Raw genomic sequence first — 24,218 nt, 5'->3', positions numbered from 1 at the left:
GGCGTGGTGCTCATAGCGGAAAACAAATGTGTCGCTGACAACAGCTCCAGGTGACAAATGGTCACATGGCGCCAAAAAGTTCCTGTATGAATGTGCTTTGATTCCGAATGATTTCCAAGACAGAACTTGACGTATCACGTTAGGGTTGTGCTGTTCCTATCTGCAAGATCAGATTGTTTGCTGAATACCAACACAGCAACAGATTCGTCATGCTCAATGTAGCGTAAACTTATCTTTTATTCATGCACCTGTCGTCCGCGATTTTTCCTCTTAAGAAAGGATTATGTTAATACGTCTACTAGATTATCACAGTGACCGAAACTAGTTCGTAGATCTTATCCATATAGCAGCTATCTCGCAGTACACAACGCCTTTTTAAATACACGAGAAGTGAACTACTTACTGTATTTTTTAAGGACGATATTTTATTTACCTTCAAGATGTTTCAATGTTCATCTTCCCCATGTTCAACATTTTTCGTATATACATTCAATTTGCAACAACCATCGTGAAGAAGGACTCCATTTACAAACGGGATGAAACAATGCTCGAAACAGTTCCAGTATGCGGATAATAAACACTGTATTACGTTAAATGCAGTTTAAAATGTCATGGAAATAATAAACCTACTGATACCACCTCTTTGCTATGACTCATGAAGTATAATCATGACTTATGAAGTATAATCCACACCATAACAAAAATTATGGTAATTTTTATGCTTTCACTTACGTTGGCTTCGCCACATCATAACGAAACCATCACCTAGTATAAGCTAGACCTCGAGCTTTTACTACAGGTCACTGTCATCACAAACTGCAATCCAAAAAAATTAACAGAAGCAAAATACGCGTATATATGTCAACGTTTTGTTAAACCTCTGTTTCCGCATGCATTGCCTCACACGCCACGTAATCATTGTGTCACGGGCCAAACCTGACGTCCGCTAGCGGCAGGTTCAGTCTATCGGTATTATGAACTATTTTAAACTTGGTGATAAGCACTTGGTTGTAAATTTCTTACTTGAACAAGTATTAACACTTAAAAACTCTTTAATAATGACGATAAAAGTGTTCAAGAGTTTATTCTCGGCAACGTCTGAACTACAGCAATAACAATTTTGGTTCAGGTCATTTCTCTGAATAATTACTGTTCTTTCTAATGGGAACAGCATAAATGCCACACGATGTTTAAAATCAGCTATGACTGCGCCGCGTGGATATGGCCGGAAGGAAATCAGTTTACGCTATAAATGCTAATTTTAAAATAATTTGACTTGTTCTAATGTATTAATGGGAAATGTGACTATCAGAAAACGGTACTCACATAGCCAATGAAAGCGAACACGTGTGGACTTTGCTGCAGCCATAACCTGTAGAAGCTCATCTGGACGACTGCACAGCGTCAACGTAGCTCTGAGGTCATGTGACACCCAAACTGCAACAACAAACACGGAAGTATTTCTATTACGCTGGACGGCACAAGACGACATTACGCGGAAAACAAACACTGACTGTAAGACATTGCTATTTCCGACGTCTCGGTTCTTCGGAACTATGCCTTACAGCCAATGAATAGGTCTCGAATGACGATCTTCGCAAACACCATGAAACTGCAGTAATGTGATACGCCATTCGAGACATACCTTTCGGCTTCAATGTTTCTCTGTAGCGAACATTTATTTAACGTAAATTAACAAGAAAATATGATAAAAAGCTTTCGATGCTACTGAGCCACAGTCATGCAGTATTAAGAATAAACCGCCATTTGACTGTATATTACTGTATTTTTCTTCTGTACTATCTAAGAGTTCGGCTTTTACGCCATTATCGAGTACAATGCTAAAAGTTCCTAGACTTTTAACACGTCACATCTGGTACCGTCTTAAAATCTTAAAGACATACGCCACTCTTGTTTACCTGCTTTGGGCTGAGTTTACCAGAGATGACGTGTAAATGGCCTAAGAACTTTTAGCACAGTACTCGATAATGGCGTAGAAGCCTAAATCTAGTCAGTCCAGAAGAAGATACAGTAATACGGCCATTTGGGGATTTATTCTTTTTTTAAAAAAAAGATGAGATTCTCATAATCTGTAGCGTTTATTTCCTATGTTAATCTGAAAAAGAAAATAAAAGAAGTCATCCACTGTATCATCTAAACCTGCACCAACGTTTATGAAAATTGTGATATAAAAAATAATACATGTAACTGCTATTAACTTTATATCACAGATGAGGTATGTAATGACACAGTGAAGGCACGAATTCAGGGAACGGTTCTGGGAGAGAGGGAGGTGGGTCACAGTTTGTTACTGGTCCTCCTCCCCGTCTATGTGACACCCAAACTGCAACAACAAACACGGAAGTATTTCTATTACGCTGGACGGCACAAGACGACATTACGCGGAAAACAAACACTGACTGTAAGACATTGCTATTTCCGACGTCTCGGTTCTTCGGAACTATGCCTTACAGCCAATGAATAGGTCTCGAATGACGATCTTCGCAAACACCATGAAACTGCAGTAATGTGATACGCCATTCGAGACATACCTTTCGGCTTCAATGTTTCTCTGTAGCGAACATTTATTTAACGTAAATTAACAAGAAAATATGATAAAAAGCTTTCGATGCTACTGAGCCACAGTCATGCAGTATTAAGAATAAACCGCCATTTGACTGTATATTACTGTATTTTTCTTCTGTACTATCTAAGAGTTCGGCTTTTACGCCATTATCGAGTACAATGCTAAAAGTTCCTAGACTTTTAACACGTCACATCTGGTACCGTCTTAAAATCTTAAAGACATACGCCACTCTTGTTTACCTGCTTTGGGCTGAGTTTACCAGAGATGACGTGTAAATGGCCTAAGAACTTTTAGCACAGTACTCGATAATGGCGTAGAAGCCTAAATCTAGTCAGTCCAGAAGAAGATACAGTAATACGGCCATTTGGGGATTTATTCTTTTTTTAAAAAAAAGATGAGATTCTCATAATCTGTAGCGTTTATTTCCTATGTTAATCTGAAAAAGAAAATAAAAGAAGTCATCCACTGTATCATCTAAACCTGCACCAACGTTTATGAAAATTGTGATATAAAAAATAATACATGTAACTGCTATTAACTTTATATCACAGATGAGGTATGTAATGACACAGTGAAGGCACGAATTCAGGGAACGGTTCTGGGAGAGAGGGAGGTGGGTCACAGTTTGTTACTGGTCCTCCTCCCCGTCTATGTGACACCCAAACTGCAACAACAAACACGGAAGTATTTCTATTACGCTGGACGGCACAAGACGACATTACGCGGAAAACAAACACTGACTGTAAGACATTGCTATTTCCGACGTCTCGGTTCTTCGGAACTATGCCTTACAGCCAATGAATAGGTCTCGAATGACGATCTTCGCAAACACCATGAAACTGCAGTAATGTGATACGCCATTCGAGACATACCTTTCGGCTTCAATGTTTCTCTGTAGCGAACATTTATTTAACGTAAATTAACAAGAAAATATGATTAAAAGCTTTCGATGCTACTGAGCCACAGTCATGCAGTATTAAGAATAAACCGCCATTTGACTGTATATTACTGTATTTTTCTTCTGTACTATCTAAGAGTTCGGCTTTTACGCCATTATCGAGTACAATGCTAAAAGTTCCTAGACTTTTAACACGTCACATCTGGTACCGTCTTAAAATCTTAAAGACATACGCCACTCTTGTTTACCTGCTTTGGGCTGAGTTTACCAGAGATGTCGACATCAACACTTCACAGATGCCTGGGATTTATATGATTAACGATAACAATTCTAGCATAATAATAATTTTGTTTACGTCAGCTCCTAACACATCACTTTAACATAACCCCCAAAAACTGCAGTTCAGAGTTACACAGAACTTGAAGAGCACTCGTCCGAAGACATAAGATTTAAGCGTGACATACAATTGATTTAATAATTATAATAGCAACAAACTCCCAAAGTTTGACGACGTCTTAATTTTTTAATGTGCAAAAAATCAGAGTGGGCATTCACCGCTAGGGTTGTGAACAACATGTTTTTCAAATGGTTCAAATGGCTCTGAGCACTATGGGACTTAACTTCTGAGGTCATCAGTCCCCTAGAACTTAGAACTACTTAAACCTAACTAACCTAAGGACATCACACACATCCATGCCCGAGGCAAGATTCGAACCTGCGACCGTAGCGGTCACGCGGTTCCAAACTGAAGCGCCCAGAACCGCACGGCCACACCGGCCGGCCATGTTTTTCAGACCAGGGCTACATAAACGTATAAATGGAGAGAATGCTGCTACTTACAGACACTTCCGTCTCCTTTTGGTGAAGACTATCTATTTTTTTTCTTTCTTTTTTTTACTTTGTGGAAGGTCTTTTCCCACCTGTTTTGCCTCACTCAACTTACTGTCATTTGGCAGTTATATCAGTGGACTCACGAACCGAGTCGAATTTATTGTTGACCAGGGGCATGATTAGCTTGTCTGTGGGGACCTTTATTCGGCTGGAACGTTATCTGCAGCCGGTCAGACCGCAAGGTCATCCACGTGGGGTCATAACTGGAAAGTATCCAGTCTTCAACACAGCTTGTAATTTTCTAGAATCTTTGCCATTTTAGAGACTCGAAGTTTTGATGCTACTTTACTTTTAGCGGGTTAGCTGAGATATGTGCAAATGGATATATGGAAAATATAAATGCTTTTAGTATAATATTCAGGGGGGTGGTGATCAGCGCCATGACACCACCCTACCTCATCCCCCCCCCCCCCCCCCCTTTGGATCAGGGATCTGTGCCTGACACACAAATCACAGCTTTAACGATCTGTATATGATCTCATGTTTAGAGTACTCCATATGATAGGAGATCCGCTTCCATAGCTCAGTGATCAGCGTATCTGGCTGCTGTGGAGGATCCAGGTTTGATTTCTAGTACTGCCAGGAATTTTTCTTTGGTGAGAGGACTGGAACGAGGTACACTTAGCCTCATGCGTGTGTGTTTTGTGTGTTTTTAGAGCTTGTGGGTGCTCGACGGCGAAGTCATCAGCGCCCTTACACTTATTAAAGCAAACAAATGCGGCTAAAACCTCGAAAATGTTTCCACACTCATGCACTCCACACGCCTAAGAACAGTGTTCCAACAGAATGACTATTCTGATAGACAGATACGCCATACATTCAGTTCCAAGCAAGTTCAACGCAGCGATGCAAATGAAGCTGTGAAAGGTACCCATTGCAATGGTTTCTTTGCCGTATTTTGCGGGCATGTCTTCGAGAACAGGGAGAATCCTCAAGAGACACGACATCAAGAGTGTTTTTCGGCCACCAGCAAAATGAAGAATTTGTTGTGTTCGGTCAAAGGCGATCTTGGCACCAGCGAACGTGGCGTATATAAGATCCCATGCCAACAAGGCAAATCTTATTATATTAGGCAGACATGCCCATCCGCGCAAGAACGTTGTGTTTAAAACCATCGCCATACACGCCTGCGCTAACCTGATAAATTAGCAGTAGCGGAACATTGCCTACACACAGGGCGTCGCATGTTTTACAAGAAGACTGAAGTTTTATCCTCAGCGTCATCTTTCTGGTACTGTGTGCTTAAGGAGGCGATACATGTCCGTACGGCGGACGATCTTATCAACAGGGATGCAGGTTTGCAAATAAGCGCTGGAATCCAGCACTGGCTGTCATTAAGTTAATACCGGAGGAACAAGAACTTCCGATTCATGACCCGACGCAGGGCATGCTGAGATTTAATTCAGCTTTTAACCACAGGAGCTTCTGGCAGCACAATCACTGCCCACGGAGCACGCGCGGAAGACCTTTCTGCGGCTCCCACAACAGCTCCCACCACACAGAGTGGATAAGGACACGCAACCTGGAGATAAAGAGAACATTAAACCGGATGCGGCGCCATATCAAGGCGGCTGTAGATGCCCACAGGCAATAAGAGTGGGCGGATAAAATAGCACGACTAAACGTCGAAGACGGCACCGCTTGGAAGGTAATCAAAAGCTACCTGCACCGATCGATGAAAATACCACCCTTACAGGTCGGTGCTGACTACTTTAGCCATCCGAATGCGAAGGAAAACGCTTTGGCAGACGCTTTCGCCGCTAATTTTATGCCGACCGAAGGCCCTGTGGACGCCGACCACAGACAGCTCGTCAGGGAGCGCCTCCCCATCTTCCTGGCAGGGAGAGCTGATGACCAAGCGATCACACCAATCAGTTCAGCCGAAGTCGCTGCCCAACTTCGCACACTCAACAGCAGAAGGCAGGAAGCCCCGACTCAGTAACAAACACCCTGCTGTACCGGCCACGGTAGCGGATGTTCTAGCCAATACATTCAACATCATACTGCAGTCTGGAACATTCCCATCCTGCTGGAAGCACGCAGCACTGGTAGCTCTTCCCAAGCCAGAGAAAAACATCCACTTGACTAAGAACTACCCCCCTATAAGCCTACTGCCAGCGCTGCCAAAGGTGTCTGAAAGATTACTCATTCAGCGCCTCCACCGCCATATTGAAGACGAGGACATCAAACGCAAGCAACAGTTCGGCTTTCGACAGGGGCGCTCGACGGTCCACCAACTACTACGTTTAATGGAAGAGGCGTTCTAAGCCATTGACCGACGCGAGTATTTCGGCGCTCTTCTGCTCGACGTGTCTCTTGCCTTTGACTCCGTCTGGTACGATGGTCTCCTTTACAAACTTCTTGTACTGGGGATACCGACGCCGCATGTGAGGCTCCTGCAGAGCTATCTGCAGGACTGGACGTTGCACATTCGAGCTGGTAGTGGAATTTCCACGGAGCGTCGAATACTCGCGGATGTACTACAAGGCTCGGTCATTGGCCCGACCCTATATTAGTTTTACACAGTGGACCTGCCGCGCAAAGAGCCAATCAAACCGCAGTTTACATCCTGGAAAGGCGACGACAGATGGCCACAGACAACCTGACGGAGTGGGCCATCAAATGGCGTCTATCATACAAAGTAGGAAAGTCAAAGGCCATCATTATCACAGGAAGACACATTTCAACGGGGGTACCACCGATCTCTGTGCGTGGACGTCCAGTAGAGTAGAGCGCCAGTTCAAATACCTTGGCGTCACGATAAACGATCGTCTGACGTGGCGCCAACATATAGCAGAAGCGAGGGCGAAAGCACAAGGTCGGCTACGGCTACTGTACGCTGCGCTAAACCCTACAACAACGCTGCCTGCCCACTTAGGTCTCACGCTGTACAAAGCAGCAATACGACCCCTATTGGAATGTGCAGCGGTAGGATGGGGAAACACAGCTGAGACCAACCTACGCAGCCTTCAGACCATCCAGAACATGGCTCTGAAACTGGCACTCCACCTCCCACGAGATTTCCCCCGGAGGACCTACACGTCTTTCGCCTACATACTACCACTCAGGAGCCGGTTTAAGGAAACTCAAAAATTTCTACAAAAACACAAGGCAAGCGAGAAATCCACTCATCCGCGAGCTCGGCCAAAGGCCACACTGGTTACATACAACAAGATGGTCAGACCTGTTACGGTTTGAGTAAGTAAGTCGTAACTCACGAATCACCTCAAAGCTCCAGTGGAGAGCAGCAAAGCCAACCAAAAAAATTTCTCTAAGAAGAACACACCAACTATAGAAGGAATAGTAGCGAAAGGCTATTAAGACTTCTACGGAACCAGGAGGCGCGTGGTAACAAAACCGCTGAACATCAAAACTGATGCTTATCTCCGGTAGGGGGTACTAAAAGCGCCGCTTTCCTCCGCAAACCTGTTAAGAGTATTTGCTGTCTTACGTTATTCTCTTGATCCGTAAGCGAGGTATCCTATTGTGGTAGCATAATGCTTGCACAGTTTTCTTCAGATATAGGTTCTTTAAATTTATCCAACAGCGTTTCAGGAGAACTACGGGGTCTTTCATCCAACGATTCCCAGTGGAGTTCAAGTCGTCTGGTACCTCATTCTCCAGGAATTCCACATCAAGAAAAATTATTCGATAGTCATTCAGGAATAGTTTCAATACTTGCAAAGGTTGGGTAGTTTACCGTATTGTTCGTAGAGACAAATTTATGGTAAATAAAACAATATGAACCATAAAGTAAGATGGCTTACGTTCGGGCTTCCCACCAGAATTGCATTCCGTTGCCACTAAATTCCATAACCTGTAAACCGCATCACACAGGCTTGGATTTGGAGTTCGGTTCTTAATAACAACATATGATCATTATTATTTTACTAACGCATTTTATAAATTTGTTTAGGGTAGTGTATAGTACATCGCTTCCTCATAACTTCCAAAGAACTGCATTTCATAGCATCTGTCAAAAAATTTGAAAGTAACTGTGTCATGCAATTGCTTTACGAACTATAACAGCAACAAAGCTTCACAAGTTTGACAACTTCACAATTTATACGGTATAAAATCGAAGAATGCACTCATATCTATCAGTATTTCACTTAGCTCTAAGACTGCGAACGTAAATCTGCTGGCTATGGCCGTGCGAACATATGGGCAGAACGCTGTATGTTTATACCCTTTTCACCTACGTATGATAAAGTTTTTGTGTTATTTTTCTTAGTGCAGCATCTTTCTCCTTCTGTCCTGCCTTCCCTCAAATTCCTGTGATTTGTCTGTTACACTTGTGGACTCACGAAGGTAATCGTACGCTGACGGAAAAAAATCGCAACAACAAAAGATAATAAATCTAAAGTAACGAAATTTTGGGAAAACATTTGTCTAGGTAACGTATTTAAGTGATTAACATTACAAGACCAAAGGTTAAAGAATGCGCGAGATAAGCCATTGCAAATGTGAAGTACTGGCACATTAATTGCCAGTGTACCCTCTAAAATGTTGAATGCAAGCATGCATGGAAACGTGCATGCATTGTGTTGTGCAGGTGCCGGATGTCAGTTTGTAGGATGGAGTGCCATGTCTGTTGTACTTGGTCGATCACTACAGGAACGGTTAATACTGGCTGTATATAACGCTGAGTTGTCGTCCAATGATATCCCATATGAGCTCGATTGGAGACAGATATGGTGACTGAGCAGGCCAAGGCAACATGTCGACATTCTGTAGAGCATGTTAGGTTACAACAGCGGTATGTGGGCGAGCGTTATCCTGTTGGAAAGCACCCCCTGGAATGCAGTTAATGAATGGCAGCACAAAATTTCGAACCACCAGACTGACGTACAAATTTGCAGCCAGGGTACGTGGGATAACCACGAGAGTGGTCCTACTGTCATACGAAAATGCACCCCTGACCATAACTCCAGGAGAAGGTCCAATGTGCTTAACACGCAGACAGGTTTTGTTGCAGGCTCTCAACTGGTCTCCTTCTAACCAACACACGGCCATTACTGGCACCAAGGCAGAACCAGCTTTCATCAGAAAACACGAAAGACCTCCACACTGCCCTCCAATGAGCTCTCGCTTGACACCAGTCAAGTGGCAAATTGCGGTGGTTTGGGGCCAATGGAATGCACGCTACAGGGCGTCGGGTCCAGAAATGTCCTTGAATTAGCCGATCTGACACAGTTCGTTGTGTCACTGTGGTGCCAACTGCCGCTCAAATTGTTGCGGCAGATGCAACACGATGCACCAGAGCCATACTCCAAACACGAAGGTCTTCGCTCTCGGTAGTGCTACGTGGCCGTCGATAGCCCGGTCTTCTTGCGACCTCACATTCTAATGACCACCGTTGCCAACGATCATGTACAATGGCTGCTGCCTCGTCTTTCTGCAGTATCACGGAAGGAACATCCATCTTCCCGTAGCAGTGTTACATGACATCGTTCACACTCAGTGAGGTGTTGATAATGGCGTCTGACAACTTTCGTTTACATGAAATATACCTGTAATTGCGAATATGGACTACCATCAGCTGTGTGATAGAATGACGACAGCAAAAATTTGTGCCCGGTTTGGACTCGAATCCGGATTTACCGCTTATCGCGAGCAGTCGCCTAACCATTTATTTTTATCTTTTCGCGAGTGGTCGCCTTACTATTTTTTTTTTTTTGGAGACAGGTGCTCTACCGCCTTTGTTTACATTTAAACAGGAACAATAGAAAACAAAAAAACTACCTTTTGTTGGTATTACAAAATGAGATTAACAATACGTAAACTGAAAGAGTAACTATAAACCAGACTGACGTAAAATTAACGTTGTAATAATCAGTAAACTTTGGAAAGGTAAACATACGTCAGAAATGAAAAACATAAGAAATTTACGTTAAAAAAAATACTTCTCCATCCATGCTTCAAACTTCAATGAATATCTTTTAAAAATTAAAGCAAATCCTGGATCACAAATAATATTTAAGTGAAGGTAAATTTCGGGAACAACTACTGCATTGTCATACCACAAATAATATTTCGTTATTGCTTGAAAGCTAGTAAACCGAACATTATTCTCGCTTACATAAAGAAGGAAATCCACATCACAATGGAGAATCGTATTTCCAGTCCTCCCCTCTGCTGTTCTGTCATCCGAGTACGTTTTCTCGCAAGTATAAGGTACCCACCGATTCTTCTCTTCTGTTCATTCTTTCTTCGCATTGATAATTTAGCTTCTCCTACCCTGGACGTTCCAGCTACGCGGGGGCTCTTGAATAACACTCCATAGGAAGTTAGAGAAATACTGTCGGTATTTCGGATTGTTCACGATCTTTAGATGTTCCTGTAAAAAAGGTCCAAAAGTCCATTACATTCTTTGGGCCATCTCTGAACAAATAGAGCACCGTCTGACCTCGAAGCCACGTTACGGCATTCGTTTTGGTGCGTGGGTTGTACGTCCCGTCCGTGAAGAATATAATCCCTGGTTCAGTGTTGTGTTGTCCCATTCTAAGAAAGAAAGCGATCATTTGTGTCGACAAACGCCACACTTCTGCCGAGGAGCCGCATATGAGGCGGTATTCATCGTTGTCCAGAGTTTGGCACTGAGGGCACAATGGAGAATCTGTCTTATGAATCACATGGAGTCTGAATCTTGTGACATTTTTATCATTAACTGTTAGTTACCACGTTGCACGTGTCTCTGTGTCTAAGGAAACATGGTGTATCATTTGCAGGCCGGCCGGGGTGGCCGAGCGGTTCTAGGCGCTACAGTCTGGAACTGCGCGACCGCTACGGTCGCAGGTTCCAATCCTGCTTTGGGCATGGATGCGTGTGATGTCCTTAGGTTAGCTAGGTTTAAGTAGTTCTAAGTTCTAGGGGACTGATGACCTTAGAAGTTAAGTCCCATAGTGTTCAGAGCCATTTTTTGTATCGATTGCCATACTACTTGCCAATTCATCAATTCATATGTGCATGTTTCCTCTCAATAGGATTACTGTGTCGTCCGGTCGTTAGTATCCGATAGATGTCACGCGCCGTTGCAGGTGTGGTTTCCGTCAGAGCCGTCTGAACGTAGCTGTACTCTTATAAATAAAGTGCGTATATGCTGGAGTGACTGGGAAATGCGCTGGACCGCCACTGGCGCCAGTCGAGAAACTGGTGCTAGTTCTTCTATTAAGATTTCTGTCAGACAAGTCTGATGCCGCCTCCATAGTTTTAACATTGTGCTGATGCATAGTGGCCGGTCAGAGTGGCCGAGTGGTTCTAGGCGCTACAGTTTGGAACCACCCGACCGCTACGGTCGCAGGTTCGAATCCTGCCTCGGGCATGGATGTGTGTGATGTCCTTAGGTTTAAGTAGTTCTAAGTTCTAGGGGACTGATGACCTCAGAAGTTAAGTCCCATAGTGCTCAGAGCCATTTGATGCATAGTGCCACGACTCGATCACGAGACTGCGCAAGACCAAGTCCACCCCTACTAAGAGGGTGGGGGAGGGGGGTAACAGTGTCGTATCTTACTTTAAGCAGTAGATCTGCACTCACAAAAAAACCGAACGCGGCCAGTATTCGTCGTGCTGTTATCGCCGACATTGGGAGTACTTGAGCAAAGCGCGTAATTCGTGACGCCAGGTATGTGTTAAGAATATGTGACCCGCTGGACCATGTCTAATGCCCGTATGATGTTCCCCTAACGCCCGTCCGGACTGACTGTAGTAGTATCTTACAGTCGTATGCTGGTGCGCGACATATGTTGTTGGTCAAAATAATACCTAGACATTTCAAGTTATCCATGAGCCGTAAAGGTGCTACACATTCTTCCGGTAGTCCAACAATATTCATCGCTACACACTTGTCCATATTTATACGGCTGCCAGTGGTCGCTCCATATTTGCGTGCCCAGTCTAAAGCCACACTCATACCGTTTTCATTGCGTTCTATCAGCACCAGGTCATCCACATATGACTTGCCCATAAATGTGTATCCTCGCAAAGTCAGTCCTGTCAAGTGGTGTCGTAGGCAGCAAACCAACGGGTCGAGAGCCAGTGCATATAATGCCGTTGACAAGGGACATCCTTGTCTGACCGATCTCACTACGACTAGAGATGTTGTCGTACGTCCTTTGACGAGCAACTTGGAGGAGGCATTGGTGAGTAGCCGCATCACGACAGCGATAAATGGTCGTGGTAATCGCATGTGTGTCAGGACTTCTGCAAGATAGTTATGGCTTACTCTATCAAAGGCTTGATCAAAATCTATTGACGCTAGTGCTGCACGGAGGTGGCACGTCTTTGCTAGGGTGATCAAATAGCGATGTTCTACAAGCGCCATCTGAATGCTGTTATCTCCACCGAGCGAAGTTTGATGGAGTGAGAGCATTTGACGCAAGGCTCTTCGGAGGCGTGCTGCTAATAATCTGGTGAATATTTTAAAGTCGCAGTTAAGGAGCGTCAGTGGTCGATAGTCCCGTATCCGTGTACCACGCAAAGATTTGTGTATCGGGATAATCAGTCACTCCACAAAAGCCAGCGGTAAGGCCACGTTAGGAAACATTAATTCGCGGCAGATAGTGGTCCATCGTAGTGCGATCACATAGCTAGAGGTCCTGTAGAATTCCAGAGGGAGGCCATCTGGTCCCAGTGATTTGTTCCCTGCCCCCTACCAATGGCCTCAGTCACTTCCTCCTCTGTAATCTCCTCCATCAGTTGTGCTTCCGCCTCTGGATCAATGGCGCCGAAAATCATATGTGTAACCTCGTTAATGGCCGCCAATCGGTATCCACTGCGGTGTAAAGTTGAGTGTAATGTTCTACAAAGGTATTGCCTATTTCTTGTTGCGATGTTAGGTGTCTGCCATCATCCGTGTCCACGGCATGTACTACTGCTCTTCGTAGTCTCGTTTTCGTTGATGATGTGTTGCATGCATGGGCGTTCTCCTGCAACCCGATCTAGTGTCTGCACATTGACCACTGTACCTTCGAGGTGGCGTCGCATGATGGATATAATTTTGGCTTTTGCTCGTTGTACCGCCTCTTGCCGCTCCGGAGAAGGCATTTGTTCGGCGCATTCCCGTAGCACCGTGAAACAGAAGTTCATCGTCTGACGTCGCCACACTTCCTGCTCACGATCATACAGTATGTCATCAATGCACGGCACAATGCCGGCTTGGCGTAACCCATACACCAACTTAGGGTCGTGGGATACTACCGAAGGCGTCGTTCGCAAGATCTCCAAACATCTTCAGTGACGTCTCCACAAGCTGAGTCCCGCTGGTGGACGACGTTCATTTTCCAAGGACCGCGGCTACGCCACACTTGCTGCCGCCGGAGGAGATTGTACATATTAATGCTATATGGTCGGTACTGTCTGTAGGCCACAGCTCCGCTTCCAGGACGTCTGTGTTAAGATTGCGTCTAACATATATTCGGTCGAGACGGCTAGTGAAATGACTCGTTGTATGGGTGCATCCAGGATGGAGGCTATGGACATGCTCCCAGATGTCAACCAGATGCATACTCTGCACCAACATTCGTGATTCCGGGCACGGGGTATATCGAGGAAATTGATCTTTCGGTGCAAGTACAGAATTAAAATCCCCGCCTAAGACTAATCGGTCCTGTCGACATTGGAAGAGCGAGGCAATTTCGTTTGCAAACAAGCGGGAACGCTTTTGCCTTCTGTCTGTACCGGACGGTGCATAAATGTTGATGGGTCGTACGTCAAGTACAGGCAATGCTAATCCCTGTACCGACGGTAGGCACAGCACATCCTCTGCCGTGATGCCTTGTTTAAGAAGTATTGCTATGCCGCTGCCAGTTTCGGAGTCGTGTGATATGTATACCCGCACATGACAGGAAATTCATCGACGTATACTTCCTGTAGGAGGACGATGCCGGTGTCCGCTGCTTGGAGCATGTCTTTGAGTAAGGACACCTTAATCTGCGACCAGCTCTTGACGAATGTTGCCGCCGAGACGGTGGTGTTCTGGATGAGGAATCTCGGGACCTTCTGTAAGGTGGCCGTCTGCCTCTGTCGTTTCTTGATCGTCGCCCTCCATACGTATTAAAGAGTCGTCCGACGGGGTTGGACGTCGATTCTTGCGCCGTTTCGGTGACCATTGCTTACGCGTGTGCGTTTCCGTATCCAAATGTGGGCGAGTATCTCTGCCACCACTGCAGTCGGACACGAAGGCAGCCGTTGCCACTATTCGACTATCGATGACCATTCGCTCATCCGATCTCTCTACTGGTGGTATCGATCGGTGCTGCTCGGTGTGGGGGGGGGGGGGCATCGCCACCGTCACCATGCTCGTGTCGTCATCCGTTCATCCGTTATCGTCGGCTTTTCAACTGGCCTGTCCAGCTATTGGGCGCGGTCACTGTTCGGTTGCACTCGGAACAAATTTGCATATCTGAGAGGGAGAAACGTCGCCACAGGTGTTGCTACAGGTTCACCTGTCGATATTTGTGCAATTCTTCGTCGGAGACACGCTGAGCGAACGTTGCCTTCCTGATCACAACCTGAGCTAGTTTTCCGCTGAACATCGTAAATGACTATCGTTCTGCAGCCTCCAAATGTGAGATAAGACGGCACATGTTTTGATAGTTCGATCCGTATTTGTCGCACACCATGAAGTACCGGGTACATGGTAAAGGTTGTCCATTTTTCTGCTGAAATACTCTGACAGTTCTCAATCGAAGTCCTATATGATCAATAACTACCATTCCGACATGGACGTCTGAATGTTTAAATTTAAATCCATCTTTATGATCGCGTACGATATTGTCACACACCGTGTGGTTGATCCGTTTGACGTAGACCACACTGCTTCTGATAGAAAAATGGATGCCAATCATATCTTGTGGGTCAATTTCAATTTCTTGGTGTATAAATCGTTCTACTTCATATGCCTTCGGTCTTGCAAATTCATTATTAAAGCCGGCCGCGATGGTCTAGCGGTTCTAGGCGCTCAGTCCGGAGCCGCGCGACTGCTACGGTCGCAGGTTCGAATCCTGCCTCGGGCATGGATGTGTGTGATGTCCTTAGGTTAGTTAGGTTTAAGTAGTTCTAAGTTCTAGGGGACTGATGACCATAGATGTTAAGTCCCGTAGTGCTCAGAGCCATTAGAACCATTTTTTTCATTATTAAAGCTGATCTTGATAGTAGATTGTCGGTACGAATGAGCCATTCTAGTTCGAAAGTGCAAGCACAAGCGAAGGCTAACACGAAGTAAACAACCACGTGCTCGCGAAGGTCCGCGGCAGGGACGTAAACATGCGTCCGAGCCGCACTACTGCGGAAAGCAGGCTGCACTTACATACTACTTAATCTAACTTCCCAAACCAGCACTGTTTGTGAAGGAGCTTTGCATCGTAATTCGGAGTAATAACAGGTGCTGCAATATCGTATTTATCCGAGTACACTGAGCAAGTGACTTTCAAGTAATAGCCTCCCCTCTGCAGAAATATACATAATGGATGTACAAGTACAGGTTGTAGACGACATATGGAAGTTTGGGTTTGGCTATGAATCGTTTTCGGAATAATCTAATGGCAAGGCGACCGCTCGCGATAAGCGGGAAATCTGGGTTCGAGTCCAATTCCAGCACAAATTTTCGTTGTCCTGGTTCCATTATACAGCTGATGGTAGCCCATAGACGCAACTGCGAATACTTTACACGTATTTCATGACGGCTGCAGTCGCCACGGTGTCTGTTCCTTCGGACATGCATGTGCGAAGGAACATTGTGTCGTAATTCGGAATAATACAGGCATTGCAATATCGTACCGTAACTTTCGTTTATGTCGCACAACTCCTTCTTTATGTTGCGATATTTTTTCCGTCAGTGTACTTGTTGTTGGCGGCAGGTATGGTCAGTCCATCGAGTGTGCGCCTCTATTTGGCTGGAGTGTTTTCTACAGTCAGGCGGAAAACCACTCCACGTGGACTAACCTTCAGGGCCGCAACGGAAGACTATCCTGTATTAAGCTAAACTTGTAACTTTTTTAGAATTTCTTGCCATTTTTGAGACTCCTAGTTATTACGATACTGCATTCTCCGAAAGTTAGCTGCAAAATTTATATATTTATATGTGTAAAAATATAAATATTTTTTGTAAAACGATGCTTGTGGTAGGGTGTCATGACCCCGAGACTACCTCCCACCCACCCCCACCTCCCTTGGATATGCGTCTGTTCGTCGATATAATAAGGCATGCCACCATACATCTGTGCCATATCCTCAATGCTTGTACGACAGACGTTAAATTAAGGACCTCAGAAGAACTCAGTTTGCCCATTTTAAGCTGAATATTCTTCTTTCCGCGCGGGATTATCCGAGCGGTCTCAGGCGCTGCAGTCATGGACTGTGCGACCGATCCCGGCGGAGGTTCGAGTCCTCCCTCGGGCATGGGTGTGTGTGTTTGTCCTTAGGATAATTTAGGTTAAGTAGTGTATAAGCTTAGGGACTGATGACCTTAGCAGTTAAGTCCCATAAGATTTCACACACATTTGAACTTTTTTTTTAGTACTCTTCTTATTATTTACTGATCTACATCGTTTCTGATTGTATATGTCAGTAAAAAGTAAATAAGGGTATGTTCATTAACTGTAAGACATCTCACTGTCCACCACCCTATAGACGTTCCGATTTGTTACGCGTATGTCAATATTTCAGAATGTACCAGCTGAGTTGTTTTGTATGGTGGGAATTAGAGATTTGTTGATAAGTTGTAAATCTTGTTCCTGTACTAAAATTTGCAGCTCTAAGCCTGTATCATCTGTTTCTTTGCTGAAGCAAAGTGATGATTTTGGATTAGTGTCTGTTATTATAATAAGATTAGTGCTTGTACCTGTGAGTTATTCGCCACGTCTTGGCTGCACGGCTCGCTTCTTTTCATCGCGTGTGATGGCCCGTACCGCGCTGTGTGCCAACCGTCATGCTGCAGCGCTGCTCAGTCGCTGCTGGAGTATTGTTTACTCTCCGTGTTTTTTCTGTCCTTGTTATCGTGTTTCTTTAAACCGAACAATGGACTAGACTAAATTGGGACCATTCTTTCGAACAGGCATATAAAGCTCCGATTTAAAAAGAGCTTTGTTAGTAGTGGGAAAGAAACCAATGTCGTTCGCTTAGACTGGACATATCATGAGATGCATGACGACTTCGTTTATACATTGCCAAAACGAATTTGCAAATTGCACCGAAACACAAGAGGAAATAAGCCTCATGAGTCTTACAGGAGACAGGGCGAGTCGCATTTTATTTCGTTAAGGTTGTAGATATCGATACGAGGTTTTTGACAAATAATAGAACGCTGCGGAGCACGTAGTTTTGGCATAAGTTTAATCGTCGTAACTCTTGTATCAACCGAGGCATTGTAGGAAACAGGGTTCTTTTATTGAAAAGACCTATTATTTTTAACGGCACTCGAAAGTTCTTGAAAAGCGGAGTACATTGATTTAACCCTTTTTAATGTTGACGCTTTAACTTTTACACAGAAACATTCGAGGAATTTGCTGAATTTGAATAACTAGGTGGCTGGAATCAGCTGTTCCGGTGGAAACACCGCCAAGTGGGACTTCATGCCAAGCTTAACCGTTGTATCAAGCCTTTCTACTTAGTTTTTGTTTTCACAAAACCAGTTTGCTTAAGCATGAGTACGTACACAAATTTAGGATAGTTTTCTCAAACCCCAGCTGATACACTATCGACTACCATATGGTTACATTTATAACAATTGTTTGCCTATGAAGTAGGGCAAGCGTAAATGCTGTTAATCTTTGTAGCGTAGGCCGTCTTCTCGCTGCGTGTGACAAAGGAGCCTGGCAACAAAGCTCCACGTGGCGGATTTTACACCGCAATAGCTAATTCCGACTATACTGCCTTTCAGTTCTAGCACTTCTCTCGAATATTTTTTCAAAAAATTTTCGATGCCAATATCAACAAGTCTGGAAGGTAGGAGACGAGATACTGGGAGAAGTAAAGCTGTGAGGAGGGGGTGTGAGTTGTGCTTGGGTAGCTCAGTTGGTAGATCACTTGCCCGCGAAAGGCAAAGGTCCCGAGTTCGAGTCTCGGTCCGGCATACAGTTTTAATCTGCCAGGAAGTTTCATATCAGCGCACACTCCGCTTCAGAGTGAAAATCTCATGCTGGAAATATCAACAAGTGTTATATAACCGTACTCGTTTTTTCAAGGTCTGTCAAAGGCCATTACAAAGTAATTCATTCCAATAAAAAAAACAATATTTCTTAAGTCAGAGATGCTACTTAGAGGCCAAGAAAGAATAGTGCTGAAGTAAAAGCATTTATCACAAGTCTCCTAACGGCCCCTGCACTGACAGCAAGCTCGGAATTTTGCTGCAACCCAGGGAACAGGTGGGTGCCGCAAATCAATACATTGAGTTCGTCTGCCTCTGCGTACTATCATTTGCCGAAAACTTCGTTTCGAGATCCTGGACCACTCAGGAAATAAAGATGTGTTACGCCTCATGCGACTCACTCTGTATATGTCAGCTTGCAAACTTCCTACTTTCAATTGTTATCATGACTAATAAAAAAGGCAAAGGTAATGCTAATCAGAACACTGGGAGAAGTTGATGTCTAAATAACAATAGATTTATTCATTCTTAACCTCAGAAGACAAAAAAAAGGGTAAAGAAACGTCGCACGAACCTTTTTATTTGACAAACGCTTTCACTAATATACGGTCTATGGTGAACAAAGTGATCAGCCGGGAATCAATACACGACACTAACCAGAACTAATCGCTTTACCTGACTTCATACATATGAATCCGTGGTATGGCGCAAAAACTACGCTACTATCAAGCCCCTATACTTACTATTCCATAAAGAAAAATATGGTTCCAAAGAACAGGGTGCTGAGAAGCATATATTGGTGCCCTACGCCGTAGAAGCGAATACTTTACCCTCCTGCTGGTCAGGGCGGGACACCGCGATGCGCTCGGCGACTGGAGTCATGGACGACAGCAATCTGTTATTAATGGCGCACGCCCGAAAAATGCAAGTGAACGGTCTCGCGTTCAACTAATTCGGAATGCAGGTACTTCCATATGGGCCTCTGAAACACTGGTGGAGTCCAGTGTGCAGGAGAAACCCATTTGCTGGTCTGCCAAACCAATTTGACCCCGTGCCACGACTATATGTGACGAAATATGTCAAATGTTTAGACGGCTGACTCAAAACAAATAAGTACACCCACGCATCACTCGTTGTGTGCGTGGTGCTAGAAGCAGTACCTCTAACGGTTCAGATGGTGACTGGCACAGGCTCTGAGTGGCACACTAGCAAAAGACACAAGTCTCACCGTATAGGTAAAGACATGTACAGGGTGTTTCAAAAATGACCGGTATATTTGAAACGGCAATAAAAACTAAACGAGCAGCGATAGAAATACACCGTTTGTTGCAATATGCTTGGGACAACAGTACATTTTCAGGCAGACAAATTTTCGAAATTACAGTAGTTACAATTTTCAACAACAGATGGCGCTGCGGTCTGGGAAACTCTATAGTACGATATTTTCCACATATCCACCATGCGTAGCAATAATATGGCGTAGTCTCTGAATGAAATTACCCGAAACCTTTGACAACGTGTCTGGTGGAATGGCCTCACATGCAGATGAGATGTACTGCTTCAGCTGTTCAATTGTTTCTGGATTCTGGCGGTACACCTAGTCTTTCAAGTGTCCCCACAGAAAGAAGTCACAGGGGTTCATGTCTGGCGAATAGGGAGGCCAATCCACGCCGCCTCCTGTATGTTTCGGATAGCCCAAAGCAATCACACGATCATCGAAATATTCATTCAGGAAATTAAAGACGTCGGCCGTGCGATGTGGCCGGGCACCATCTTGCATAAACCATGAGGTGTTCGCAGTGTCGTCTAAGGCAGTTTGTACCGCCACAAATTCACGAAGAATGTCCAGATAGCGTGATGCAGTAATCGTTTCGGATCTGAAAAATGGGCCAATGATTCCTTTGGAAGAAATGGCGGCCCAGACCAGTACTTTTTGAGGATGCAGGGACGATGGGACTGCAACATGGGGCTTTTCGGTTCCCCATATGCGCCAGTTCTGTTTATTGACGAAGCCTTCCAGGTAAAAATAAGCTTCGTCAGTAAACCAAATGCTGCCCACATGCATATCGCCGTCATCAATCCTGTGCACTATATCGTTAGCGAATGTCTCTTGTGCAGCAATGGTAGCGGCGCTGAGGGGTTGCCGCGTTCGAATTTTGTATGGATAGAGGTGTAAACTCTGGCGCATGAGACGATACGTGGACGTTGGCGTCATTTGGACCGCAGCTGCAACACGGCGAACGGAAACCCGAGGCCGCTGTTGGATCACCTGCTGCACTAGCTGCGCGTTGCCCTCTGTGGTTGCCGTACGCGGTCGCCCTACCTTTCCAGCACGTTCATCCGTCACGTTCCCAGTCCGTTGAAATTTTTCAAACAGATCCTTTATTGTATCGCTTTTCGGTCCTTTGGTTACATTAAACCTCCGTTGAAAACTTCGTCTTGTTGCAACAACACTGTGTTCTAGGCGGTGGAATTCCAACACCAGAAAAATCCTCTGTTCTAAGGAATAAACCATGTTGTCTACAGCACACTTGCACGTTGTGAACAGCACACGCTTACAGCAGAAAGACGACGTACAGAATGGCGCACCCACAGACTGCGTTGTCTTCTATATCTTTCACATCACTTGCAGCGCCATCTGTTGTTGAAAATTGTAACTACTGTAATTTCGAAAGTTTGTCCGCCTGAAAATGTACTGTTGTCCCAAGCATATTGCAACAAACGGTGTATTTCTATCGCTGCTCGTTTAGTTTTTATTGCCGTTTCAAATATACCGGTCATTTTTGAAACACCCTGTAGTTCTTTACTAGCGAAGCGCCAGTACCAGAGTGAGCTCTCTTCTCTTTCTGTCCGCTTCCTCCTAAGCTTGGTAGCAAAGCACATTTACATCTTACACTACTCCCACATTAGCCCAAGCCAATGAAGAGCTGGAGCGTGGCACTCGAAGCTGGGAGACCGCCCCTTGTTCTGTATACACAAATTTGACAAATCAGCGACTTGAAAAATTAATTGGGAGAAAAGGAAAAAAATTCAGCTTCGCAGTCTTTTTCCCACTTGTTTACACAGTGTCTTTTGCTAATAGAATGACCTGGATGGAACCACAGCCCTCCATAAAAGATTGTTATCTCCCTGTTGCGTCCATTTCTAACTTTCCAAAGAACGGCCACAAACTTCGTAAGCCTCGTGCCTTCACAAATATGTTTTGTACCAGAGTCAGGGCGCCACTGACCTGTCTCACAGAAACCTGTCACAGAAACACACAGTCGTCTCATCGGCTTCCTACCTAACAAAGGTCCATCTTCTGCTTTATGCCGGTCATCAATGCTCTGCCCATAGCAGTGGCAACTCCTTGGCGATAGTCGGCCTACCTGGACGTGGCCACCAACCGACCGGCACTGTCCAGCGTGTCTGCACAATGATACCGAGGAACTCGGCAGTCCACAAGATTTTCACCTTGGTTTCGCAGAAAAAACACTCCCCTCGGTCCTCAGTCGCCACACATTTTTGCTGAAGTTGTTTAAATTGGCACCCTCTTCCTCTGAATGCTTGTTAAGCTTACTGCTATTCCTTCACTAGAGCACACAAGCAAGAGCGTTAACTACTGCCAACCATTTCAGTATATGAATGAAGTCAGGCCGTATCCAGTATAGCAACCAAGTAATGAAGATCAACTTCCCTAAGAACATTAGGAAGTATAACATTGTATCAGAAGTGAGAGTGCCCTGCAATCTCTCAAGCTTAAACCCTTAGTCGTTACTCATAATGTGGTCAGTACGAAATAAACATCGCTAATGCTTGATAAAATCTTGTGGTAAAGCCCCAAACAAATGTCGTACGTCGGTACTTTTTGACGAGAACATTAGCAATAATTCACAACGGTGACCCACATACTGTAGAGTATTTATAAATCTGCAGTCCGTTTAACTCAGAGACGCTGTTTTGAGGACCAGAGTGGATCGCGCCTGATGAGAAACGCCATAGTGGATGCCGTTTTCGGTAGTCTGTTAACTGCCCCCATACTGGCAGCAAGCCTGGACGTTAGCTGTGTTCCAGGAAACAGATGGGTGGTGCAAATCAATATAGCGAGGATGTGCGCAATGTATGGGCTCGCCAGTGCTGTCATGTTAACAGTAGTAGGGTAAAGCAGGCATGGCCATGTTGCATTGTTGCCAAATTTATTTAAGATGGTGGATCCAAGATGGCGGCCACAGATGCGGCAATGTCGCAGTGATGTCATTGTGGGGAGTTCACATTCTGGCGAGAAAATACATCAATTGTGCTACCTCCATTACTCTAACACCAACCCCTCCCCTCCCCCCCTCCCCAACCCACTTCTCCTCTCTGCATCTGCTAATTGGTGGGAAAAGATAGTCAGTCTCTGTTGGGTTGAAAGATAGGATGGATGTAAGTCTTTATTTTGTATGCGTTACTACCCTCCATCTGGAAACTGGTGGGAAAAGGACTCAATCTGTGCTGGGCTGAAAGATAGGATGGGCATAAATCTTTATTTTGTATGCATTATTTATTTGAAGAATTTGAGTTTTCATAGACACTATCTCCATCCAGTGTGTTCATCACGACGTCCAGAGTCCAACTCACCTAGCTCACAACACCAGCACAAGAGAGCACTGTGGGACCTCCCCCCTCCTATCCTGTGACATAATCAAAGATGGAGGTCTGGGAAAAAATGGTGGGAAAAGGACTCAGTTTGCGTCTAGCTGTTGGACTGGGAGAATGGATGTAGCTGTTTACTGTGTTCAATGGATGAGATGTCTGTGCTGGAGAAGGAGGAGTTTAATGGGTATATCGGCTGTAACCATGCATCTGAGGACTGTGTCGATAGCAATGATATTTGGTGACGAATACGCTTCCTCAAATAATGAAGATGCTGAAGGATGGGGCTAAGTTACACTTTGAAACTCATGCTGGTAAATGCGTGTGCTGTATCTGTAGATTATTCGGTAAAAGATCAGTCAGTCTTCCACAGCACAAAAGGCAAGATGTTCACTCTGGTGCATGCACTCCCTGTCCCCAGAGGCCACATGCCGGCTTACGGCACGGCCACACGGTAGCCGCAGGAGCAGCCAAGTACTTCCTGTCACTTTGGAAATATCCACGCCCTTCCTCCTTCTCATATTCGGAATACAGATATCCTTTGTCGTTGAATACAAACTGCTTCAGGTGTTATTACATCTGATGTCTAAGTAATGTGCGTGAATATTGCCACATACATAACTTGAAGATGTCACAGGAACTAAATGTACCAATGCGCGAAGAGAGAGAGAGGGAGCTTTGCAGATGATGCAAAATTATTTAGACACTTACATGTTTCATTCTGAGAAATACCATCACTGCCACACTTGAATATGGACTCTAAAAGATCGCTGCACACTTGTGAAACCTCCCTGAGACATTTCTCACACTTTTATGGGAAACAGATCCCAAAACCGATATCAGCAGCTGTATCTGATTTTAAAAGCCAAAACGATGATATTTGGAAGTAGAAATAAATATCTCTGTAACTCTAAGCTGGACGATGACCACTTTTCGAGTTTTAGCTGACTGTTTGAAGGCGATGCCAGAGAGAGAAAATTTTCTCAGTCCTACAGTTGCTGTGGTGTTCATCACTTTTCGGAAACGGTGAGTGGGCTTAGTTTATATTTTCTGCTGGAGTCAGGAACGTTGTTATCCTCACTTTTCGAAGCACACACTGGTGTCCAAGCACAGACGGGAAAATCGGAACAATTACACAAACA

General features: G+C 44.8%; 1 protein-coding gene across 2 annotated transcripts in view; it reads right to left on the bottom strand.

Annotated features, from left to right (window-relative positions):
* LOC126470464 (uncharacterized) overlaps nucleotides 1-24,218 on the bottom strand; it is a 137,662-nt gene that overhangs the window by 94,347 nt on the left and 19,097 nt on the right. For both annotated transcript variants that reach the window (XM_050098323.1, XM_050098322.1), the window contains one exon: nucleotides 1,327-1,437. In XM_050098323.1, coding sequence (XP_049954280.1) covers nucleotides 1,327-1,386 — 60 coding nt within the window. In that variant the 5' untranslated portion in view covers nucleotides 1,387-1,437. The remainder of the gene's footprint in view (nucleotides 1-1,326; nucleotides 1,438-24,218) is intronic.

Source organism: Schistocerca serialis, chromosome 3, assembly GCF_023864345.2.
Source record: "Schistocerca serialis cubense isolate TAMUIC-IGC-003099 chromosome 3, iqSchSeri2.2, whole genome shotgun sequence".
Classification (NCBI taxonomy): Eukaryota; Metazoa; Arthropoda; class Insecta; order Orthoptera; family Acrididae; genus Schistocerca; species Schistocerca serialis.
The sequence above is the reverse complement of the archived record's forward strand: the minus strand, read 5'-3'. Positions and strand labels throughout refer to the sequence as shown.